The following is a 20,436-nucleotide window of genomic DNA, read 5'->3' on the forward strand; positions in this document are numbered from 1 at the left end:
CGAGAGACAATTCATTCATATTGTCGTGGTATCTTGCACGAATTCAACTGCACGCTAATCGTGCCTTCAACTGCTGGGTAACAACGATTTCTGGCAAATGCAAATTTATTCGCCCGACAAGATGGAAGCTCAATAAAAATCCTCGAAATAACAACAACCGCGTGAATATCATTATCTTCTGTCTGTTTTGCCAACGCCCCTTTTACCGGAGAACAGATGCTTGGGCATTTTTGTACCGATGAATCGATCCGCCTCTCCCTTCAAACCCTTCTTCGCGATCTTTTTCTTCAAAGCCTTGTGCGCTATGTTCTTCAGCTTGGTCTTCATCGCGGTGTCCTTTACGCCCATATCGTCTCGCGCCGCCCTCGAGCTGCTTCGAGCCCTCGACTGAGACACAGACTCCAGTCGCATACGTTTTCTGGCAGGTTGCGAGCAGGACCTCGATCGTCCTCTCGTCTTCGTGAAGTGTGCCTGTTGAGACAGAACACGATTATCGTACGATCTTATAAGCGACCTAGTACCATTACCGCTCCGATACACTACTCACGTTTTCGGTATCTTCCATATCGATGCCCAGCTTCTCCATCTGGTTCTTCAGCTTCGACACTGACCTATCTCGTACCCTGGACGTGGCTGTACGTGGCATCACGGGTTTCGTGGAGGCCTTCTGAATTCGCGCCTCATCCTTCATAATAGCTTTCTTGTCTCGAATCTGCTTGGCCAGGTGTACGATCTCGCGCATCGTCTCCGACAGCTCGGGCATCTTGTGATCGTACATGCCGGTTTCCTCGCGAAGTTGCTCGTCTCTTTCGAGTTCATTCAGTTTCTACGAAAGGAAACGCGCGAGGTAAGCGACGGAAAGTAAATTTGAACGTGGCTAAAAGTGAAAGTACAAACCTCGAATATCTCTGGATCAATGTAATCAGCGATGTTGTGTCCCTCCCAAATCTCTGGAATTATATCGAACTTCTGATCCCCTTCGATATCGTAGTTCTTCTTCAAGTCAAGCACGTAGTCGTCACCCATTTCTTCTTCTATTTCTCGCTCCAGCTTTCGTTTCCTCTTCGCCTGCTCCTCCATGGCCTGCTTCTTCTTCAGAACACTCTCCGGAATACAGGGGGCACGAACTTTATTGTCCCTCGGAACAGGGTGTGCGACGTGCAAGCGATTCAGCAGCCCTTCCACCTGTAATCATAAACGCGTAAGTATATGCGCGCTTAAACTTTGTTAAACGATAGGATACATTTTAGTACTTTTTTCGTTCGAATCTTCTGATCAACACGGTAAGCTAGCAGACGCTCGCAGGCTTGTAGTTTCACGTCCATTACTCCAAAGTCTGTAATCGTGCTCATCTCTAATACAGGGACCTCCTTGTCCTCCAGTGATTTTAAAATTGTTTGCTTCTCGGGTGCTAGCTCCTCTAAACGTAACACGTCCGCTTTGTTCGCCACAACCGTTAAAGGTTTATTGACGAACAGAGGTTTGATAGATTCGAACAGTTTGATCTGCAAAATATTATTCTTGATTCGCATCGCGTTAACGCCGAGGAGCCCAGCGATGAGCGTAATTAATTCATCGACGTACTTGTTCTTCCAAACTATGCCCGCACTGCTCCGATATGTCGCAGAAGTAGAGAACAGCTGCCCTTAAATGCGCGAGGGCGGTTATCGCCTGCATTTCGATCACGTTCCTCTCCTCTAGTGGGTGATCCAGGATTCCCGGGGTGTCGATTACCTGCCATCTCAAATATTTGTAATCCATGTGACCGACATACAGCGACTTTGTTGTAAACGCGTATGGTTGGACCTCGACATCGGCACGAGTAATCTACAAGGAAAGAAATGTTACCAATTTTCCTTCAAAAAGTTCCATGCAAACAGAATAAAAAATAACGCTCAATCACCTTGTTTATAAAGCTGCTTTTACCGACGTTCGGGAAGCCGCATATGATGATGGTACGTGTATAGGGATCTATGCTGGGCAAACGAGCCAGATGCTGCCTGACTTGTTCCAAATATGCTAAATTCGCGGCTTGTCTCTTCATAACAGTGGCCATGCGACCCAAGGCGGCCTTCTTCAGCTGCTTACACCGATACAAAGAGTCTCCATATTTCATCAGTCTTGCATAATCCTTTGCTACGCTATTATGAAGACACGTAAGAATGTTAGAATACAGCTCCGTACAAACACACTTCGCTGTACTCACTTGTCAATCAAATGCCTGGCCACATTAATCTGACCGAGAGCTAGCTTGTAATGGTCTTTATCGTACAAGACATTCATCAAATCGGCATAAAACGGATGGACATCGTCTAGCTTAGGAAACTCCTGTATTATTTGAGACAATCTGTCGTGAAAGTTTTGCTGCGTAAACTTTACTTTACGCACGTAGAACGCACGTATCCTTCCGATGCTATAATTCTTATGGACAACTGTCGGGGTTTTGCGCTGGGTCTTCGACAAGATTATATCGATGAAGTCCTAAATGAAGAAAACGAAGTGTCAGTATAAAAAGAAACTAATCGTAAGTATGAAACGAAGGGTGCGCCGACTAACCTTCGCGGTGGGGACCACCGCTATTTTCTTGAAGTTGTACAGGGCCATTTTTCTGCGATCTCTTTAGATCGTCACGTTGCACAGATCTTGCACACCGACGAGGCACACGAAAACAGGGCGCACAATTTTCAATTTCAACGCAATTTTCACCCGCGTGGTGCACGAAAGCACATGTAAGTCCATGGATACTAAACACACATCAAAACTATACAGAAGAACTTCACCTACGAGATAGAAACACGTCAAGAATCACAATATCAGCGCCTCTAACAAGAAATTATAGAAACTTGGTCATTAAGTATGTGATACACTGCGAAGGTGAACTTAAACTCGATGTTGACCGTTTTTATCCGTTTTTGAGCAATATTTCTATATTTTATCTCTCGAAATATCTGTTAATGAATCTCAGGACACACAGTTTATTTATTATTGAGCATATATGAGGCATTGGGTGCAAAAACGGACTAACCCACATTGAAAAAAATGAATTTTTCCTATTTTATATGATTAGTACAGTCTATTGGAATACATTATTGCTACTAACTCAATTTCGACAATCTAAATTTCCTCCATTGCAATACCATACACGTAAAATATTCTCCGAAAGCAGCAACGTCATATATTCATATTTTTGGAACAAGCGTTCAGAATACATTTTTAAACACATGTTGAGTAAGGCCCAAGCATGGGCATGTAACGGTACGTACCGTTACATTTCAGCCCATCCTACTTCGTTCATATTTAGCGCAACGCTGAGCTTTCTAATGATTTTGGGATGAATTAATTTATTATTTTATTACTTCGATTTCTTCTACGAAAAGAGGAAGTTTGAAGGCATTAGAAAAGAAGTATCGTGCATGCGAAGTGCGCAGGCGCGACGGCGAGTGCTCGGAATTGGCCGGAACTGATAAAGAAGAACAGTCACAGGACGGGGGTTTCTGTAACTTTGAAACCTGTCGAGCGCGATTGTCGCTGTAATAGTATTTGCGTGCAAATTAGGAGAAATGTCGCGCGGGAATGCGGTAGGATCGGTGCAAAGAATGTCGAGGCATCAGAATAGTGGGCGGGAATTGTAAACGAGGATGTTGCGACGCGTTAGGTACGGTAGTTTGCAAACGGTCGCAAGCTAGCGGGAATTGGACTGATTCGTTCCGCCATCTTGAAATATACGGTGCTTGATCATTGCTAGGCATTCTGTTAAGGAGGGAACCAACTGTCAGTGCATGTACACATACATACGTTGGATTTGTATTACCCGTGTTTATCCGTTTTCGAACATCGAGCAAACGAAACGCCTATTTAACGGGCGATTTTCTTGTTCTGCGACTCGCGATGCATCTAACCGCTCATGTGGTGAATTGACTTTTGTAAAAGACCACGTAGATCGCGAATATGAACATTTCTACGCGTACCGATATCTACTTTCGTTGTTAGAAGTATTACGAAAGTAATACGAACCGCCTCTATGTTACAATAGTGGCTTTGCCTGATATATCGCAATAAACTAGCTACCGTAGAGATTACACTAAATACTTTACATATACTGTGGTCACAAAACGGCGCGAAAGAAAGTCTTTGATCGGATAGAGCGTCAGTCTGAAAATAGAGAGCAAGAAAGGTCGCTCGGCCGTCTCAGAAGCTACTGAACAGGTACATGATCGTTAATCGCGCATACGCGTATCTTCGTAACATCGATCACGCTTCTTAACAATCGGACTCGCATTTTCAGCCCGTTTAACATTCATCCCTGCACCTTTGACCTTTCCCACAATGAATTTCCTAGAACCGTAACTGACAATTGTCTATTCCGTGCACTAGTTGAACGAAACGCGAACGGTTACTTAATCCTTACAGAGCTTTCTCATTCCTCGTGTCTCACCTGTTTACACACAGTTGCGTGTATAGAATTGTACGACACCAGAGAAACCTCTGTCGATTATACTTGGTATGTTAGAAGGACATAGGTACATATAATGTAATAGACACAATTAAATTAACTTGTAATATCTGTTTGCGTAATAAATAGACAGCCTGGATTGTAATTTATTTTATTCTTGGGTTTCTTTCTCTACCATGGTTACGTGAAGCGACTCGTACACTTTCTGCGTTAGTTACAAGAATCTTTTTCGCACAGAATTGTATCCCGAGGAACATCTTTCGAACCCACGTCACACATAAATAATGTGGATAGCCTGTAAAATATGAGATACTCAACGCTACAGGAACAAAATTACGAGGTTGGTTTACCTCGGAGCCAACTGCTCGGAGACACGAGCGAAGCTATGATGGATGTGACGAATAACATAGAATCGAAGAATATTAATCCTTTGGAGGAAGGTTCTGTGGTATCCAACCTTCCTCTTCTGTTCGCCAATGGATATCCGACGTCTCTGGAGAAAATTACATTGGTATGGATAACATTTAATCAATGCTTGTATATCGAACAACCGAGGGAGAAAGAATGAGATTACATAAGAAATGTTTAATTCCAGGTACAGCTGGAGCGTTTTGTGACCTTCATGGTACAGTGTTCGCTAGGTCATGACACCACAGAAGTGATCATCGAACCACGATGGTGGCCAAAGGAAGTAAAGTTCTCCAATCCCCTAACAAGACCTAAGAGACTCAGTGAAGTAAGTGCTGGTTGTAAAAACACTACGCAATCGCTGATACCATGTCTGAATTTTAAAATGTCTATTATATTTCAGAACTGGATGGCCAATTTAAAGAAATTGGTATTCAGATGTTATACGTACCACAGAAGCGAGTATCTTTTACGTTTCTGCTCTTATCTCGCACGGTATCCACACGAAGACCTGGAATATGTTAACAATTGGGACTCTACGACAAGTTTGTATCACAAGACCACTGGAAAATTGTTAGTGACGTTTCGTAATGAAAATATGGTTAGTAGTTATAATGCGACTATATTTTAGAGCTGTTCGAGTACTCGGAAAAAGCGAGCTGGGATATACTCAGTTCGAATAACCGAGCCGAGCCGAGCCGAACCGAGCGGCTTGAAACAATCGGGTGCCTCGAACGATCCGAGCAGTTGAAATCTGTTTCGGGAATATTAAAACTTTCGAGCTGCCCTCTCGAATGCTTAGAATATTGTAAGCTGTATTAACCCTTTCGTTACTATGGATGACTATATTCGTCCAATGCAAAGCGTTTATATTTCAAAATAGCAAGCAAGCAATGAAAATTTTCGTATGACAGTTACACACAAAAAACATTTACGCTAAAGAACTGGTTCGAGCCACTAGATTGTTTCAAGCCGCTCGAAACACGTTCACACTGCTCGGTTCTTTCGCGCGCTCGGCTCGAATCGAATTTCGAGCTACTCGAATATTCTACTATATATGGCTGGATGTGGTTTCATTGTAAACCTAAAACGACACTTGTATATTCACAGAATTATGATAAAAGAACCGAGAGCCCGCGAAAAAAGTTACTCACCCGCAATGGAGTTGCTTCTTGCTTATCTAGTAAATTGAAGCAACAGCAGCACCCCATTCAAATGGTCAAGCCATCAAAGGAAGACATTTACTTGTGTGACAATTGCGACGCTGAGTTTATAAGCTTAGAGCAGATGAAGGTACGTACCTAGTGAATTATAGCAGAGGGAGTAGGTGGAGTTACTGATATTTTATAATTTTATAGGAGCACGAGCGCGTGTGCTGCGATCGAGAACAGATTAGGAATAATTCACGACCCGCGACGCCAGATTTGTCGACCGCGGAGCCTGAATTGAGGCAAGACCAATTCTTGGACTACTTTGCATTATGTTCGCAAAAAGAGGAATCGAAATCAATGGGAACGAATAACGGCGCCACTGTTAAGAACGGCGCCGTTGAGCGTCCCTCCCGGCGTGTTCGTAGTTCTATTAATTTTTCAAAATTTTTGAGCATCCCTTTCTCGTCTCCCGCCGGTTTATTATTAACTAAGAAGTCGAAGGCGATGACAGAAGAAACACAGCTAGAAAGGCTGGATAGGATAGAGAGATATCTGATCGCTCCCGTTTTGGACAGTTCGTCTAGACCCAAGTGGTTGGAAGCGGATTTTCAAAGCGACAGATGGCTCGTTACGTACAAGCAGAATCGAGAGAAACCGATCGACGATTACGTTCACCAATACAAATTTGTAAACTCTGTTGAGAGGAAGCCAAGTGAGTACTCGATACTTAGACGTTGTTTACCTTCTATGATAACGTTTCGAAAGTAAACGGTGAGATAAAGAATTGACAGACCGGCAGCACTCTGACAAAGCTGTTTCTTTCTTCTAGTGTTGAGCATACATTCGCAATTGTTATATGTTGTGTGTCGACCCGTTTACGTTCTTTTGACGCGCCTAACTGCAGAACAAGTGAACAGTATTCAACGAGATCCGCGTAGACATCGGTGTTCCGGCCGAAAAGTTTCCATCGACAACATGGAGTCGACGGCGGGAGATCCGGAGAGTTTGAGATCCCACGTCTCGTCGAAACGCAAAGCCCCGAGTGACGAGAATGACGCGAGCCCAATGGTAAAAGGTGAAGTGATGGTTAGTAATGAACGGATTATCGGAAACCCGGCTTTTTTCGAGAACGCAGAATCTTACGACGAAAATAATACACCTATCGTTAAACCTCTAAAAGAAGCGACCTTGCGCGCAATATCATCGGACACTGTCACAATGATCGACCTGTGTTCCTCGGACGAAGAGGTGACTTCGAATCAGACTGCTGTATCTTCGGATGAAAATAGGGATCCAATGAAGTACATCACCGGCAATGTGACGCAATCGCTGTTGCAAAAGCTTTCGTCGACTAAGCTTCACGTGAAATCGCACATTTGCCCGACGGATCAAACGGGCGAATGGGTGTCGGATAACATTTTGAATACCAGCAGCGAAAACTGTACAAGCAAATACTGTGGTACAATTTTGAACGCGCATACGAATTTATCCCCAGTCCTTAGACCAGCACCATAAAATCTCAGTAACTTACATTTGTTACGATATTTATTGTTTCTATTTTATGCAATTATTGAAATATGAAAAGTTACGCAATATAGGCGATGCTATCATTTGCAATGCATTGTACGGTTTTTCATAAAAAAAACTTCTTGCTAACCTTTGTAAAGTAACGAATTAAATCTTGATATTTTTAATCGACGCAGGTCTAATCGCATTTGTTATACGACGAAGAACTATGCGCACTTTTTATACTTTATGTAATATTTAAAAAAAAAAACAAATAGGAGGAAAAGAAAGAAGAATAAAATTGTATTAAGAACCGTTCATCTTCAGCGATCAAGAGTTTTTAGCATTATTCTCATACCATTGGCGTTGTATCTGAATTTTTATGTCCTACAGTTCTGCAGCGACGATCTGTCTCATTCTGAACGACATTCTTAAGTATTTCGTTGGATTTAAGAGTAATTACATGTACAGAAGCAAAGCTAATAAATTATATTTCTTCATTCTTGCTTCTTTTTCTTTGGTTTAATCTTCTCTGCGAAGAAAGAGCATAGTCTTTCTGTCCAATCCATTTCGTTTCGTTTTAAAACTAATCGTTTCGTTGAGATATTGTGAAGCGGGCCAAATGCCAGGGCGACTGCTGTACACGCTAAGCAAATAACATTGTACGGCATACTGAAATCTGGCGTCGGAAGACTGATGAGCAAAGATTCGGTTCTTAACTGGACCAAGTATCCATCTCTCGAGGCGTTAAAGCTGAAAATTTAATTACGCTGTTAAAATGTTCCAAAGCTATACGCACAGAATTGTTGAACAAACTATCCAGCTTTAACCTTGATGTTATAGTACTTCCATCCAGTGGCAGTGCGGTGTAATTTCTTGCGATAGGCAGCAACGCAGTAATTACAGCGGAACCCATGTAAAATCCGTGATTGGCGTCCGGTGGGTATTCTTGCCATTTAAGGAACGAGTAGTCCATTTCAATCGAGAACTTCGTTACTGACTGCGGCGGCAACCGCAGCACCATTTCCAGATAATATGGACTTTTCCTTTCTTTTCCAGGTAAATAACGCTGCGCCACTGGAATACGTGTTTTCAAGCAACAAATATAATCTGCTACAGCAGAAATAGTAATAGGTAACAAAGGCAACTACTCACATGGGACAATCTTCTTCCCTCCACAAGTTATTGTGACAGAGTGTAGATACACCGGCAAATACCATGGAATATTTTCTAGTAAAACAATGTCGAGAGCTTGCCAGTAGTTATTATACAGTTTCGTTACCAAGCTACCCCTTTCTTGCCCGTACCCTGCATCGAGAAACTTGTTTTCAGATTGCTGCCTGCGTAGCTTTCAAATTACGATTTTACACAGGGGCGGATTTGTGTTTAGGCTAAGTGGGCCGCAACCTAGGGCGGCAAATTTTGGGGAGCAACAAGTTTTTAGGAGCTAACAAATTATGGGGAGCGGCAAATTTCGGAGAGTGACAAATTTTGAGTGAAATAAATTAGGAAAAGCTTAAACTCAGAGGCTTGAGACAATTTTAAAAACAATTCACTTCTTTTTCATATAACGGATTAGCAGTAATTCATATGTGAGTTGCCATACTGAATCAATTTTGAAATTGTCCCGACTCTTTTAAATTAAAATATTTGATAATATTTTGCAGAAAGGGCAGCAGACACTTGTTAGCATAGAGGCGCCAAAGCACCTCTAAATTTATACATACCGATGATGTATCGGTTTGCAAACAAAATCGACGGATAGCTTAAGCTCGCCTTCTGACCACTTTTATGTATAACTCCGATGTTAAACATTCCCTTCGTAGAATGAGACCTGATGTCGTAAACTGCTATTCTATTTTGCTGGCCGCCACGAAGGCTAATAATCTTCGCACTCGGAGGCGGCGCCAGTTCGTAAATTTGATTTGTATTGTTATTAGACACGTCGATGTATACGTTACTCATTGTAGCAAGGGGGCACGCGCCCTTAATTCCCATGCCAAAGAATTTCCGAATTGACCAATCCTAAAAGATGCCTCGCATAAATGCTGAGAACTTTTGCTACTTTGTACAGGTTCGATGAAAACTTACCTGCGATACATCTGCCATAGTGTCGTATATTAACGAAACTGTCTGTCGTAATTCTAATGACGTCCTCGTGCACAATGCGTTTGAACATATCACTCGGAAGTGTACTCCAATGGAATGATAGTTCGTATTATGAATATACGCAGAGTTCAATAGTGTTGCCAAACCTTTCTATCAAAAACATTGCAAAGTAACATTTTGTGTTACACAGCAAACCTAACACTGTGTCTTCTATACATACCTTAGAGTTACATGGTAACAATTTCTTGAATGGCGTTAAATTTTCTGTACAAACTATTTCCCTTGGCAGTGACGAATAGCGTAGGTGACTGGAATTTACGCTATGCTCTACAACACCCATGGGGCGGAATGTAAATTCTGGAGACATACTATTTGAGGGATTAACAAAATTTAGAGAGGCACAGAACAGACCCGCTAAAGCGTTCGTTAGACCTTTCCACTCGTCATCGACACTGCGAGAGTTCAAGACAATTATTATACCGCTGGAATAATTCATCTGAATGTTTTAAATGATCTTTGATTTACTTGGCAACATCTCTGTGAAACCATGTTGATATCTCTGCGCCAGGACCTGCATCGTGATAAGGATATCCCCATTTTTGGTAATTCCACAGTCCTTTGGTTAAAGTCAGGTGTAATTCGTCTACACCATGGCGACTTATAATTTCACCGAGTCCTCTTGGGAATAAATGGGAGTGTTGTACTAGAATGTTAACACGTGTAAAGGATTGCAGTGTACAAAGAATATAATAATATTCGTTCATTGAAAATAAGTAAATAAACAAAATATATTTTCACTAAAACAACTTACACGCCTTCGCTTCCTTCGCCGTCTCCCACACGGTAGTAAATTGAAAATACGCGTAAACATGATTACTCGGCAAGGATTTTAACATCAACTCTTCGTCGAAGAAATCATTGTGCGGAGACACAAATTTTACGGCACTAACAAGTACGAAAAACAACAGCGAACTTCCAAGATACTTCATGTCTTAAACGAACATTAAGACTCATCAAGTACCGTTAATCAATTCGGTATCAAATTCTTCCAATTGTAACATAAATGTCGAACATTTCAGCAATCTCGTCTCTCGATCCCAGCAATTAGAAACGACAAGGCATTTACGTTCACGTTTTTATACATTTTACAGATTATTTCATGCTTATCGCGCCAGTCGGTGAGCATTGATGGGAACGTAAACATAAGATAACATCCCGCTGGGAATCTAGAGATTTTGTAGCAGATTGCTCATCGGATGGTAGTGTAGGACTAGCGATACCTATGAATAACAATAGATGGTCAGTCGCGTGCTACCTTACTGCTAGCCGAAAAGCATTTTTCGTAGGCAAATCGCTGTATGTACCTGTATTGTTAATGGATAACGCGTCTGACAACAAAAAGGATCGATAGTGTCACAACTTGTCAGCCCCAGAATAATTTCTATCGTGTCATCGAGCTACAGAGAGAAAGATTGAATCATCGCGGAAAAATGGAATCGGATGAAAACGAGGGGCACTCGAAGCAAGTAGCAGCGATGCGGAGTGAAAAGAATGCTGCCGTCGACTACGACGAAGATAGAGTAAGGTTAGAGTTAGTCGACTGCGTTTGAAGTATCTTTTTTCTTTACGAGTTTCCTTTGCTATTAACCGCGGAAGATCGCACTGCGAGCATTGACTAATCCCTGGATTTCAGCTGCACGAGATGACAGCCTCTTACTCCGAAATATCGTTCGACTCGCAATCATCCCCGCCTATTTCAGAATTGAGATCGCTAATTGAGTCGCCGGATATCGATGGGACGAAGTTCTTGGAGGAGAGTCTAGAGAAGATGCACGGCGTGGGTGGCAGGCCCGATCAACTCAACTTGAGGAACAGAGGGGACAGTCCAGTGGAGGACGAGGACTTGGACCCTCCCAGTTACCACAAGGCGATGGGGTACCTGCAGCTCGAGGGGACAGTGATGCAGGACGGAGACATGGTCCTCTTCGTCACGGAGGATTTGGAGAACAAGATTAAACTCTCTAGCCCGGTGACGAAGAAAGGAGAGACACCGTCTTTCCCTGGCTCCCGTAGCTCTACGCCTTGCTTGTACAGGCAGGCTCTAACACCTCAGCTGCACCTGCTCGATCATAACGTATTGAACGAGTTGGAGATGGAAGCTAGGAAAGTGGCCACCTCTGTCGATGCCTTGACAGAGAATCTGGCTGCTATTTTGCACAGCGTAAATTCTTGGTCCTTTTCTTTTATCAAAGCATTCGCTTCTGGATGAGTTGCAAGGGGAACATTTTCAGGCCTCTGCGCTGACTGTCGGGTGCTTGGAAACGTACAGAGATGCGGTTTGCAAGACCTGTGATACAGTGGATCATAACATTAAGTCGATGTATCAGTTAATGGCGAAGTGCGAGGAGCTATCCAAGTCGATGGGACCTTTCTATAAGCTGGCGGAACAAATGCGAGTTTGAAAAGGATTCTCCAGATATACTCTCTTGCAGTGGCGCACCCAGAGGGGTGCAAGGGGCCCTGGCACTCCACAAAGAAGGAGCTTTGTAAAAAGAAAAGAAAACTGGATTTTATTTTTTAACTCTTTAGCGCCCAGTGTGACGTATACGTCACATCATTTTCGAGCGCATAAAAAACTCGATACGTAGTTAATAATTTTGGGAAACTTTTTTTTTTGGGTGTCTGGGCACTAAAGGGTTAAATAAGTTTTTATGATCACCTAATGAATTTCGTTGAATTTGCATTAAAAATATCTGTTCGACTCGGCTCCCCCCCAAAATTAAATCCTGAGTGCGCCATTGCTCTCTTGTCTATTCATATTAACAGTCGCCTTTTACCTTTCAGCAAGGAAATGAAGAGGATGCTGGAGCTGTTCGAGAGTGCCATAAACCTGTGAATCGCATACAGGAAAGAGGAGAAGCGTTCTTCTCTTGCCACTTATAAGCATCTACCGACAAACTGTTACAATTTTCCCAATGTATTTAAAAGAATTAAAGCTCGTGTCATATCAGAATATCCGAAAGCGTGTTCTGTCTACTGTTCGTGACGTAGGTGATGCATTCAGACGCAAAGAAGCAATGCCCCGGGGGGAGAAGTGTGGGTCGGAAGCAAGGTTCCGCGGCATATCCGGGGAACGCTTAAATAATTAAATCCTGACAGACACGGAGGAGCGAAGTCCAGGGTGCCGGGTGATTCTGTTCTCTTTATTTGTGCGTAGACACCTCTATGCATCTTTCATGAGCTGATGCCACAATGAGGCGGCTCTTCGCTTTCAGCGCCGCCCGGACAAAGTTCCCTGGAAAACTCGCGCATTATGTTTCCTCCCATTCCGGATCGGGACAATGCCGCTGGAGTAATTTGTGCGTATTCGCGCGGTTCGGTGGCCCATTATGGAGCCGAAGCTGTAAATAACATTATCAAAAAGCGACAGGCGTCGCGACGCGCGCCTCATTTAGCGTATTCGGCCGGCGTAATTATTAAAGACAGGATGATTTTAATCCGGTACGGCGAGGGGAGGGCGAGAGGGGCGGCGATAGCGGACAAACACCTCGTTAATTTATTCTCCTGTCCCCGACGCCCATTGAGGGTACGGAAGGTGGCTGTGTGCAGGCGTATAAAAGGCGCGCGCCGGCGTACCCTTCCCGTATCGCCCTCTGCAAGCGTGTCCGCTATTTTGCACGCTTTCAATCCCTGGTCGATGGAGACCGATTCTATCATCTATACGGCCGCGGACCTGTCCAATGCGTTCCCTTCTTCCTTCCTCCTTTCATTCGGCCAGCTTGCTCGCCATTCAGCGTAATCGTCGAATAGACGTACAGCGAAAAATTTCCGCCACCGATTGGCGCATCACTTGCGCCTTTTCTTTTCTTCTCGCGGAAAAGTTTTTATTCGTTTATAACATAGGCACGTTCTTTAGGTTTGTCGACTTCGCCGGCCTCGGGATGCCGAAAGTCCGTAGACAGTGCCACGAAGTTACGACCGTTTTGCTCGCTTTGATCCTTGGCCGTTGGAAGAGAGCCCTGGTTGCCGACACGCGTGGTCTCGCGGGAGTGCCGACGCGTCGAGTTTCACCGAGGAGGAAAAGGGGAATCGATCCTGCCTCCGAAGCCACTTCGCGAGATATGGAAAGCGAAACGAGAGGAAGAAAGTCGGTCCGCTGCATCCCAGGACGTGAGTCGCAAACGGAATCGTCGCCCGGCGTTGACCGCGCAAGGCGTGACCGAGCGGAGCGTTAAGGGGCTGCCGGGGGCCGAGGGGAGGATAGAGAAGCAGGAGGAAAGGGGAAGGAAAAATGCTCGGCAGATCACAGACTGCCTAATTAAAAGACTCGAGCCGTCACGCGGAATCTTCTTTCTTCCGTTTGCGCCGAGAGAGCTGGTTGCGGTAAAATCTCAGGAAACCGACGCGTCTCTCTCTCCTTTTGTCCTGTCTTTAACCCTGCCACGCATACGTATCTATGAACATCCGTTCGTGCTTCTTTGGTAATGAGTTGGGGTGTCCTCTTTCAAACGTTGTTGCCCTCCCTCGCGAGCGGAGATAAAAGGAGCGCAGGGCGAGGAGACATCGATATTTGCGTAAGCGTTGCCGAGCTACGCGCGCCGCTGACAATCTTCCTGTTTCTCTTTTTTTTTCAAACAGGATAGAGATCCGCGTGGCTTCGCCGTCGCAACGCGTTTCCTTCGCCAAGTCCGTTGCCAATTACTTTTCGCCGGCTCTCCCTATCCACGTGGAGTTCCTCGAGTGCTCCCCGGCGTCGCCGATGCGATCGAAATTTTCGATTCCCCGCTCGCCGTTCCCACGAAGCTGGGGGAACCTTCGCCGTAGCCGTGCTCCGCGAAAGACGAAGTTTAAGGAACCTTCAAGAACCAGCCAATTAAATTTGCGATTCGCAAATTAACTTTGGTAATTACGAGTGGGCTTCGAGAGCGGCGCGATGAGGAAGGGTTGAGGAGAGTTGGGATTACAAATGAGACGGCGGGAACTTGCCAACTTTTTCAGTCGCTTTCCACGCGACTTTTCTTATTAAGATCGCGATTATGAATTTTTTGTTTCCCCGCGGACGCGTTTACCTATGATCGCAAAACGCGACACGCGTCCCAGCGCTCGGCAAACGCGAGCGAGAGCTACGATAATCCTTCGCTGGATATCATCGTAAAAGGAGGAAAAATATTGCTCGATCTCTAAATATCCACAGTCGCTTCGCGACCCTTTGAAATTCTTGGAAATTCCACAACCAACTGCAATGAATGAATTTATTCTCGAATATTCGTGTGCTTGCATTCGCGATGAAAGCAACACGCCAATATGGAGCGCGTCTGATGGAAAGGCAACCTTGACGCCAGCACCCGGTAATGCGATGCGACATCGTGGCTCACCGAAACGCGACGGTAATTGACGACAGTCTGCGGCGTTGGAATGGAAACAAAGGTGAAAGACACGCGTGTATCTGTTATCTGTGTCTAGTGTCAGAGGGGACAGAGGGGGCGGTTGTGGCCCTGTAAATAAAAGAAAAGCGGATCCCTTTCTCTCTCCACTCTCGCGCTGTGTTAAACATTTCTCGACCTTCGTGCCCTTGTCACGTCCTCTCCTCTTCTTCCAAAAATGCAACGACGGCGCGCTACCTTCCCCCTCTCGCGGCGACAGCGGCGTTAATCGTCCCGTTCCGTTCGCTCGAATGATCCCGATACAATTCGTACCGCGAGGAACGGAATCTCCGGCGGCGGTTGAACGGAGCTAATGAAAATCCATTGAGTTTTACCGACCGATCGATCTCGTTTAATCGCCGTTTTAATCGCCAAGCTTCGACCCATTTTCCAGATACGAGCCTCTAAACGCATTTACAACACGATTGTGTCGATGAAATGGCGTGCACGCGGCTTTACTCGCGTTCCACGGCGAAGCAATGGATTGCGAGAGCGGGGCTGGTAATGACTGGTGGATCGTCTGGAATCGGCGATGATCACTCGATAGAAATTACCGCTCGATGGAGAGGAGAGCACGAGATCGCGTCCGAGAGCGACGCGGAATAGAAATACGAAGCTCGATGGGTATCGGTTTACCGCGGGGAGAGAACTTATCGCTGCTGGCTACGTACCTGAGCTATCGCGGCGACGTTGCAAACGGTACTTTCGGATAATCAGCATTTGTGTAACTCTTTTCCACTCTTTGTGTCATTCGCTCGTCTCCGCGAGGCTCGCTGGAGGTATCTCGTTCCATTCCATTCCGTTCCGTTCAATCCCGTCGCGCGTCTGTTCCTCCTGAATTCATTTCTCCTGCTCTCTCCCCTTCGCCTCTCTCACCTATCACTAGTTGCAAGCAAGTGCGAGCGTCGGAGACCTCGGTCGCTCATCCCCCTCGCCTCGTCGCTGTCCCACGCACCGTGGATTCTTCTAGCTCCCACTCTTTCTCCTTCCATCCCCTCTCGGCCGCGGTGTAGACATAGCTCGGTCTCTTTCTTCCCGAGCACGAGACACGCCTCCCACTCGTGGCGCGCGACCGACGTTGAATTCAGTCGACGCTGAGCCGCCACGCGTGTTGGTTGAATCGGTTCGTTCCGTGTTCGCTCGCGTTCCACGCAACATCGTCTCGCCTCAACTCGGTCCCGTGTCGTTTCGCGTCGCCTTGCCTCGTCTCGCCTCGTCTCGCCCCCTCTCTCTCTCTCTCTCCCGCGATTTCCAAAACTCCGTAGGGCCGAGTAACCGAGTTTCGTATTCGCGTTCGCGTTCGTGGTCGTCGGACCCACGACGAAACGCAGCGATGCTAGATCATCGGAGTGACGACGATCCAGCCGCCTCGTGCCGCGTGTGAGTGCCCGCCCCGGTCGTTCCTCGTCGCCGACCACGCGACAAGTGGAAAAGAAGTGTCTCGAGTGCCGCGTTTTACCGGCGTTAACAGTTTTCATCGCTCGGCCAGCGGCTGGCATTCCTGCTCCCTTTTCTCCGCTTCGCCCGGCTCGCACCAAGGCCTTGGACTGCGCTTCTGCTCCTCGAGATCGTCCGCATCCCGCCGCATCTCGTCCTGCAAACGTCATCGACACGCTTCCACATCCGGCACCGGTCCAGGGCGACATGGATTTCGTGATATTAAAGGTAAGCGATCCGCTTCTTTCTTAACTTTCCAACTCTCGCGGCCGTGTCGCGTCCGAGGAAATCCGTGCGTTTATCGGTCCCACTCGTCCTGCGAGTTGCCGCGATTTTAACCGTTGGTAATATTGTAACGGTCGACCGCTGTACTATACAGAAAACATTGGTTCCCTCGTGATTACTGAAGTTCCTCCGGGCCGTTTAGCGTTTACGAATTATCGCACTCGAAGGCCGGCGTCCTGTCGACATTGCCGCTTCGAAACGTTTGCCCAAAGCTCTGTGGGATTACGATACACGGGGTAGCCATAGGGTATCCAGTGTCGGGTAACGCAAACAATCGAGGAGCAAAACGTTTCCCAACTGATCCCTCGCCTGACCTTGAAACTTCGCGTTCTCTCCGATCTTCGTGATCATCGATTGAGGTTATTGACGCGCGCCAAATGCAGTATCGCAATTAACAGCGACGATAACGAACTCCTCTCCATGAGATCAGCGAAAGATGAAAAAGTAAAGAATCCAGAGGGGCATCTATCTGTTTTAACCTGACTCTCGAGCGGTCACGACGACGCAAAACAAGCAGCAGAGAGGAGGACAGGAGGAAAGGAAGGGGGGAGAGAGAGAGATAGGTGAACATTGCACTGGGGCGTCATGGTTAAGCATTCGCGTCGAAATAAAGAGTTAACTCTTGCGTATTTCATTTACAATTTCCTCTTTTTCCCGAGGACTCTTTGGAGCGTGCCTAGATACTAACTGCCGATGACCGGCGACCCAGTTTTCGCGTTAATTAACGTACAATCCGTGTGCCGACCCAAGTTCCTTCCTTTTCCAAGATATCTCCTCCCAACTCTCGAACTTTCCATTGTATCGTGGCACGCTGGATGCTCGCGACGGACATATATAAACGCGACATTTTGTTTACGTTCTGTTCCTGCTGCACATTAGTTTCTCTCGATAGATCGATTATTATTAGTCTCTAACAAGGGTCCCGGAGGATCTCGACCAGAAACAATTGCCGGGGGATAGTGTAATAATAGTGGCGGGGGTAACGCAGGTGGTATTAATAATATATCAATCAGGACAACGAAGGAAGAGGGGAAAATTTCTTTCTTCCCAGGACAAAATCTCGAGTCGTAACTGACAAATCTCGTTTAATGCAGATTTCTGCTGTATGCGATAAGCACCTGGCCCGCGAAACGCACAATAGAATTTACTGCACTTACCACCAGATGGCTATAGATAACCAATTTCTAACGGGCAAATAGAAGCAGAGATGTAACGTCCCGTGGCGTCTAAAGTATACGAATAAAGATAACCTCAGAAATTGAAAACGTTCCCATAACGATTACACGCGTTTTCGAGTTTGCTCTTTCTCAGTGACCCTTTAAGAGTCCCACGATTAATGAGAATAACACTGCGCAAAGGTAACGGTGGCGATGCACGTTGGACGAGCAGAACAATGAGACGAATATGTTAAAAATTGACGAACAATAGTAGGGATGGGGTAGGGAATTACACGGATGCCAATGTCACAAGTACAAAGTACGTTTATATAGCCGTAGCGAAAGAATCAACAGCAAGATAAACGTTGCTGGTTTGTTTACCATTCCGGGCAACGGGGTCGGGCTTTATTAAATTAGTTGCCGATAACGGAAGAGCTTTGCGCGGCGCACAAAGCGGCCGTAGGTAAACGTTAACAAAACTGAAGTCAATTATTACCATCCACTAAGGTCGCGAACGTTACGTTTTTAATTATCATGCAAATTTACCGTGCGCCGGAACGATCCACTCGGCGCAATTACTACAACCCTGTTTGCGCTCTCCATCCTGGGAATCGAAATACAACGCGTTGCTCGATCCGACGTGCCATTTTTTTTTTTTGTTCTCGCACGAATGTTTAGTCATTAGCGGCGATCGTTAGTCAGGGTGAGTTTCCGCGGCATTGTTTCTACGAAATCTTGCGGCGCTTTACGTTCCGCTGAATAATTTCCTCTCGCTTCACGGGACATGCCCGTAGTTTTCCACGAGCGATGCTCCTCGAGCGGTGGAAGCCACGGCTTTTTCGCGAGTAGTCGCGAAGGCGGGCACAAATATTACGTATACACGCGCCTGTACGAAGGAAGCGTCGTATCGTTGAACGCTCGGTCACGTTTCACCTTCATTTTTTTTCCTTCTTATCGTTCTCGCAGCCGGAGCAAGTTCACAGGTAGACAAACACCGCGGCGATAAGCGAATTTCCCCGAAGCCTCCGGGGGGGGAGGAGGGTTCAACGTACCGTTGACTCGCGCATCGAAGCTTTCGGGGGCCCCCCTTCTTGCATTTAATTTAAAATGCTGATGTCTTACTCTCGAGACCAAGTATTACTATCAGATTCCACTGTACGCTATACAAGCCACTGAATCGTGGCAACGGTGGTCCGTCAATTAAAAGGAGAAACGTCTACAAACGTCCCTAGCCGCGAAAACGACTTTACTCAACGGCGTGTCCACTCTTTAACGGGTGAACGGAGAAGGATGATTAACGGGGGCGCTGCTCCGTTCTCGACAAATCAATTTACCGTGACGAACGAAAAATATGGCTCTCGGCGCGACGGAGTTTGAGCTGCCGCGGCGGCATCGAGTGCTCGTCGGTCGATTTCACTCGCGATAAGCTCCTCCAGGAGGAGACGCGCCGTCGAGCTTCGCCCAGCGGGACGGGGGAGGGGGAGAGGAGGTGGTGGCGACGGTGGAATTAGTCGCTTAGCGAGAAGAAAATACAGGACGGGGGATAATTGACGCGTGCGAGTGTTTCGCGACGCCTGGCTCCCGGTTGGAATAACGGCGCGTGGCTAGGAACGCCTCGGGGTGTCGCTGAAATGTCGCGGATCGTTTACGGACGCAGGCCTCGAGTGGTTCGTGGATGACGCTGGGATAGACACTCGAGCGACAAAAGTGAAAAGCATCCCCGCGCGATATCCCCGGCCGGTCCACCATTACACCATGGAAATTACGATGGTAATGTTCGCGGCGGCACGCGGGAAACCCCGACGACTACTACCATTCGAGCTACTATCGCCACTCACCCCCTTCCGCGTTTCCTTTCACGCCTCGGCGGTCCGCAATGGCGACGCAGACGGGCCGCTTAATCCCTGGGAACAGTGTGAAAAATCGGGAGCAAACGGTTGCGTTTAAAGTTTAAACAGGCCCCTTCGAGGCCGTTCGATACACTCGGGGGCTGCGAGATCGTGCATTGTAAGTAGCCCCGCTATCGGCCGCTCAAGAATATTATGTTTCTTATCGGCACGGAGTATCTCCAGGGGTTCGAAAGTTATTTATTTATTTCCTTTTACGGGCAAACCCGATTGTTTACAGTACGATAAACGAAATGTATTACGGCACGCGATAAAAATTAACCGATAACAAAAATATAGCTGTATTAAAAATTGAGAAGGTAACCGAACAAGTTAACTCCAAGAGTAATTATTATATCTTCTCAGGGAGAATTTTAAGCAGTTCAGAGCTAAACACATTGCTGTTAAATTGTTGAGTTCCTCTGACGATAATTCGCAACCCGTTCTATGTAAAAGTAGTCAGCCGTACAATAAACTGAAATGAAAATAAAGTAAATGAAAATTGACTTTACAGAACGATCCGAAGTTTTACTCGAGAATTCTGCGACCCAAGTACCCCAGTCTGTTGTCCCCCTTATCGACCTACTTGTGTTTTACTACCGCTTATCTCGCGTCCCGATT

At 46.1% G+C, this 20,436-nt stretch overlaps 5 protein-coding genes across 9 annotated transcripts in view; 3 read left to right on the forward strand and 2 right to left on the reverse strand.

The window, feature by feature from the left end:
* Window positions 1–87: 87 nt before the first annotated feature.
* Window positions 88–2,767, reverse strand: Non1 (nucleolar GTP-binding protein 1). Its single transcript, XM_076819845.1, has 8 exons — window positions 2,557–2,767; window positions 2,207–2,481; window positions 1,904–2,141; window positions 1,585–1,827; window positions 1,254–1,505; window positions 898–1,185; window positions 548–826; window positions 88–471 (listed from the first exon to the last, which is right to left on the reverse strand). The coding sequence occupies exons 1-8, from the start codon at window positions 2,602–2,604 to the stop codon at window positions 172–174; spliced, it is 1,923 nt and encodes a 640-aa protein (XP_076675960.1). The 5' UTR covers window positions 2,605–2,767; the 3' UTR covers window positions 88–171.
* Window positions 2,768–3,469: 702 nt separating this feature from the next.
* On the forward strand, window positions 3,470–7,793 carry Ova (ovaries absent). The gene is made up of 7 exons (XM_076820658.1): window positions 3,470–4,206; window positions 4,691–4,964; window positions 5,049–5,189; window positions 5,265–5,462; window positions 5,972–6,154; window positions 6,220–6,724; window positions 6,842–7,793. Exons 2-7 carry the CDS (start codon window positions 4,758–4,760, stop codon window positions 7,525–7,527), a joined length of 1,920 nt encoding a protein of 639 aa, XP_076676773.1. The 5' UTR covers window positions 3,470–4,206; window positions 4,691–4,757; the 3' UTR covers window positions 7,528–7,793.
* Pig-t (phosphatidylinositol glycan anchor biosynthesis class T) lies at window positions 7,540–15,915 on the reverse strand. 2 transcript variants are annotated; one of them, XM_076820660.1, is made up of 8 exons: window positions 15,722–15,915; window positions 10,153–10,330; window positions 9,848–10,079; window positions 9,610–9,777; window positions 9,246–9,543; window positions 8,674–8,826; window positions 8,349–8,595; window positions 7,540–8,271 (listed from the first exon to the last, which is right to left on the reverse strand). In XM_076820660.1, exons 1-8 carry the CDS (start codon window positions 15,768–15,770, stop codon window positions 8,016–8,018), a joined length of 1,581 nt encoding a protein of 526 aa, XP_076676775.1. In that variant the 5' UTR covers window positions 15,771–15,915; the 3' UTR covers window positions 7,540–8,015. The 2 variants fall into 2 exon arrangements, with proteins under 2 accessions (XP_076676775.1, XP_076676774.1); XM_076820659.1 differs by lacking the exon at window positions 15,722–15,915 and adding an exon at window positions 10,439–10,774.
* Borcs6 (BLOC-1 related complex subunit 6) lies at window positions 10,950–12,642 on the forward strand. Of its 4 annotated transcripts, none has more exons than XM_076820662.1 (4): window positions 10,950–11,207; window positions 11,321–11,848; window positions 11,919–12,083; window positions 12,476–12,642. In XM_076820662.1, the coding sequence occupies exons 1-4, from the start codon at window positions 11,118–11,120 to the stop codon at window positions 12,521–12,523; spliced, it is 831 nt and encodes a 276-aa protein (XP_076676777.1). In that variant the 5' UTR covers window positions 10,950–11,117; the 3' UTR covers window positions 12,524–12,642. The 4 variants fall into 4 exon arrangements, with proteins under 4 accessions (XP_076676777.1, XP_076676776.1, XP_076676778.1 ...); XM_076820661.1 differs by having other exon boundaries at window positions 10,951–11,207; window positions 11,919–12,079; window positions 12,472–12,642; XM_076820663.1 differs by having other exon boundaries at window positions 10,955–11,207; window positions 11,919–12,135; window positions 12,167–12,642.
* A 211-nt stretch (window positions 15,916–16,126) lies between the features above and the next one.
* Slip1 (SLo interacting protein 1) overlaps window positions 16,127–20,436 on the forward strand; it is a 69,169-nt gene continuing 64,859 nt past the window's right edge. The window contains exon 1 of the mRNA XM_076820656.1: window positions 16,127–16,715. Coding sequence (XP_076676771.1) covers window positions 16,695–16,715 — 21 coding nt within the window. The 5' untranslated portion in view covers window positions 16,127–16,694. The remainder of the gene's footprint in view (window positions 16,716–20,436) is intronic.

This window comes from Andrena cerasifolii, chromosome 9 (genome assembly GCF_050908995.1).
Source record: "Andrena cerasifolii isolate SP2316 chromosome 9, iyAndCera1_principal, whole genome shotgun sequence".
Taxonomy (NCBI): domain Eukaryota; kingdom Metazoa; phylum Arthropoda; class Insecta; order Hymenoptera; family Andrenidae; genus Andrena; species Andrena cerasifolii.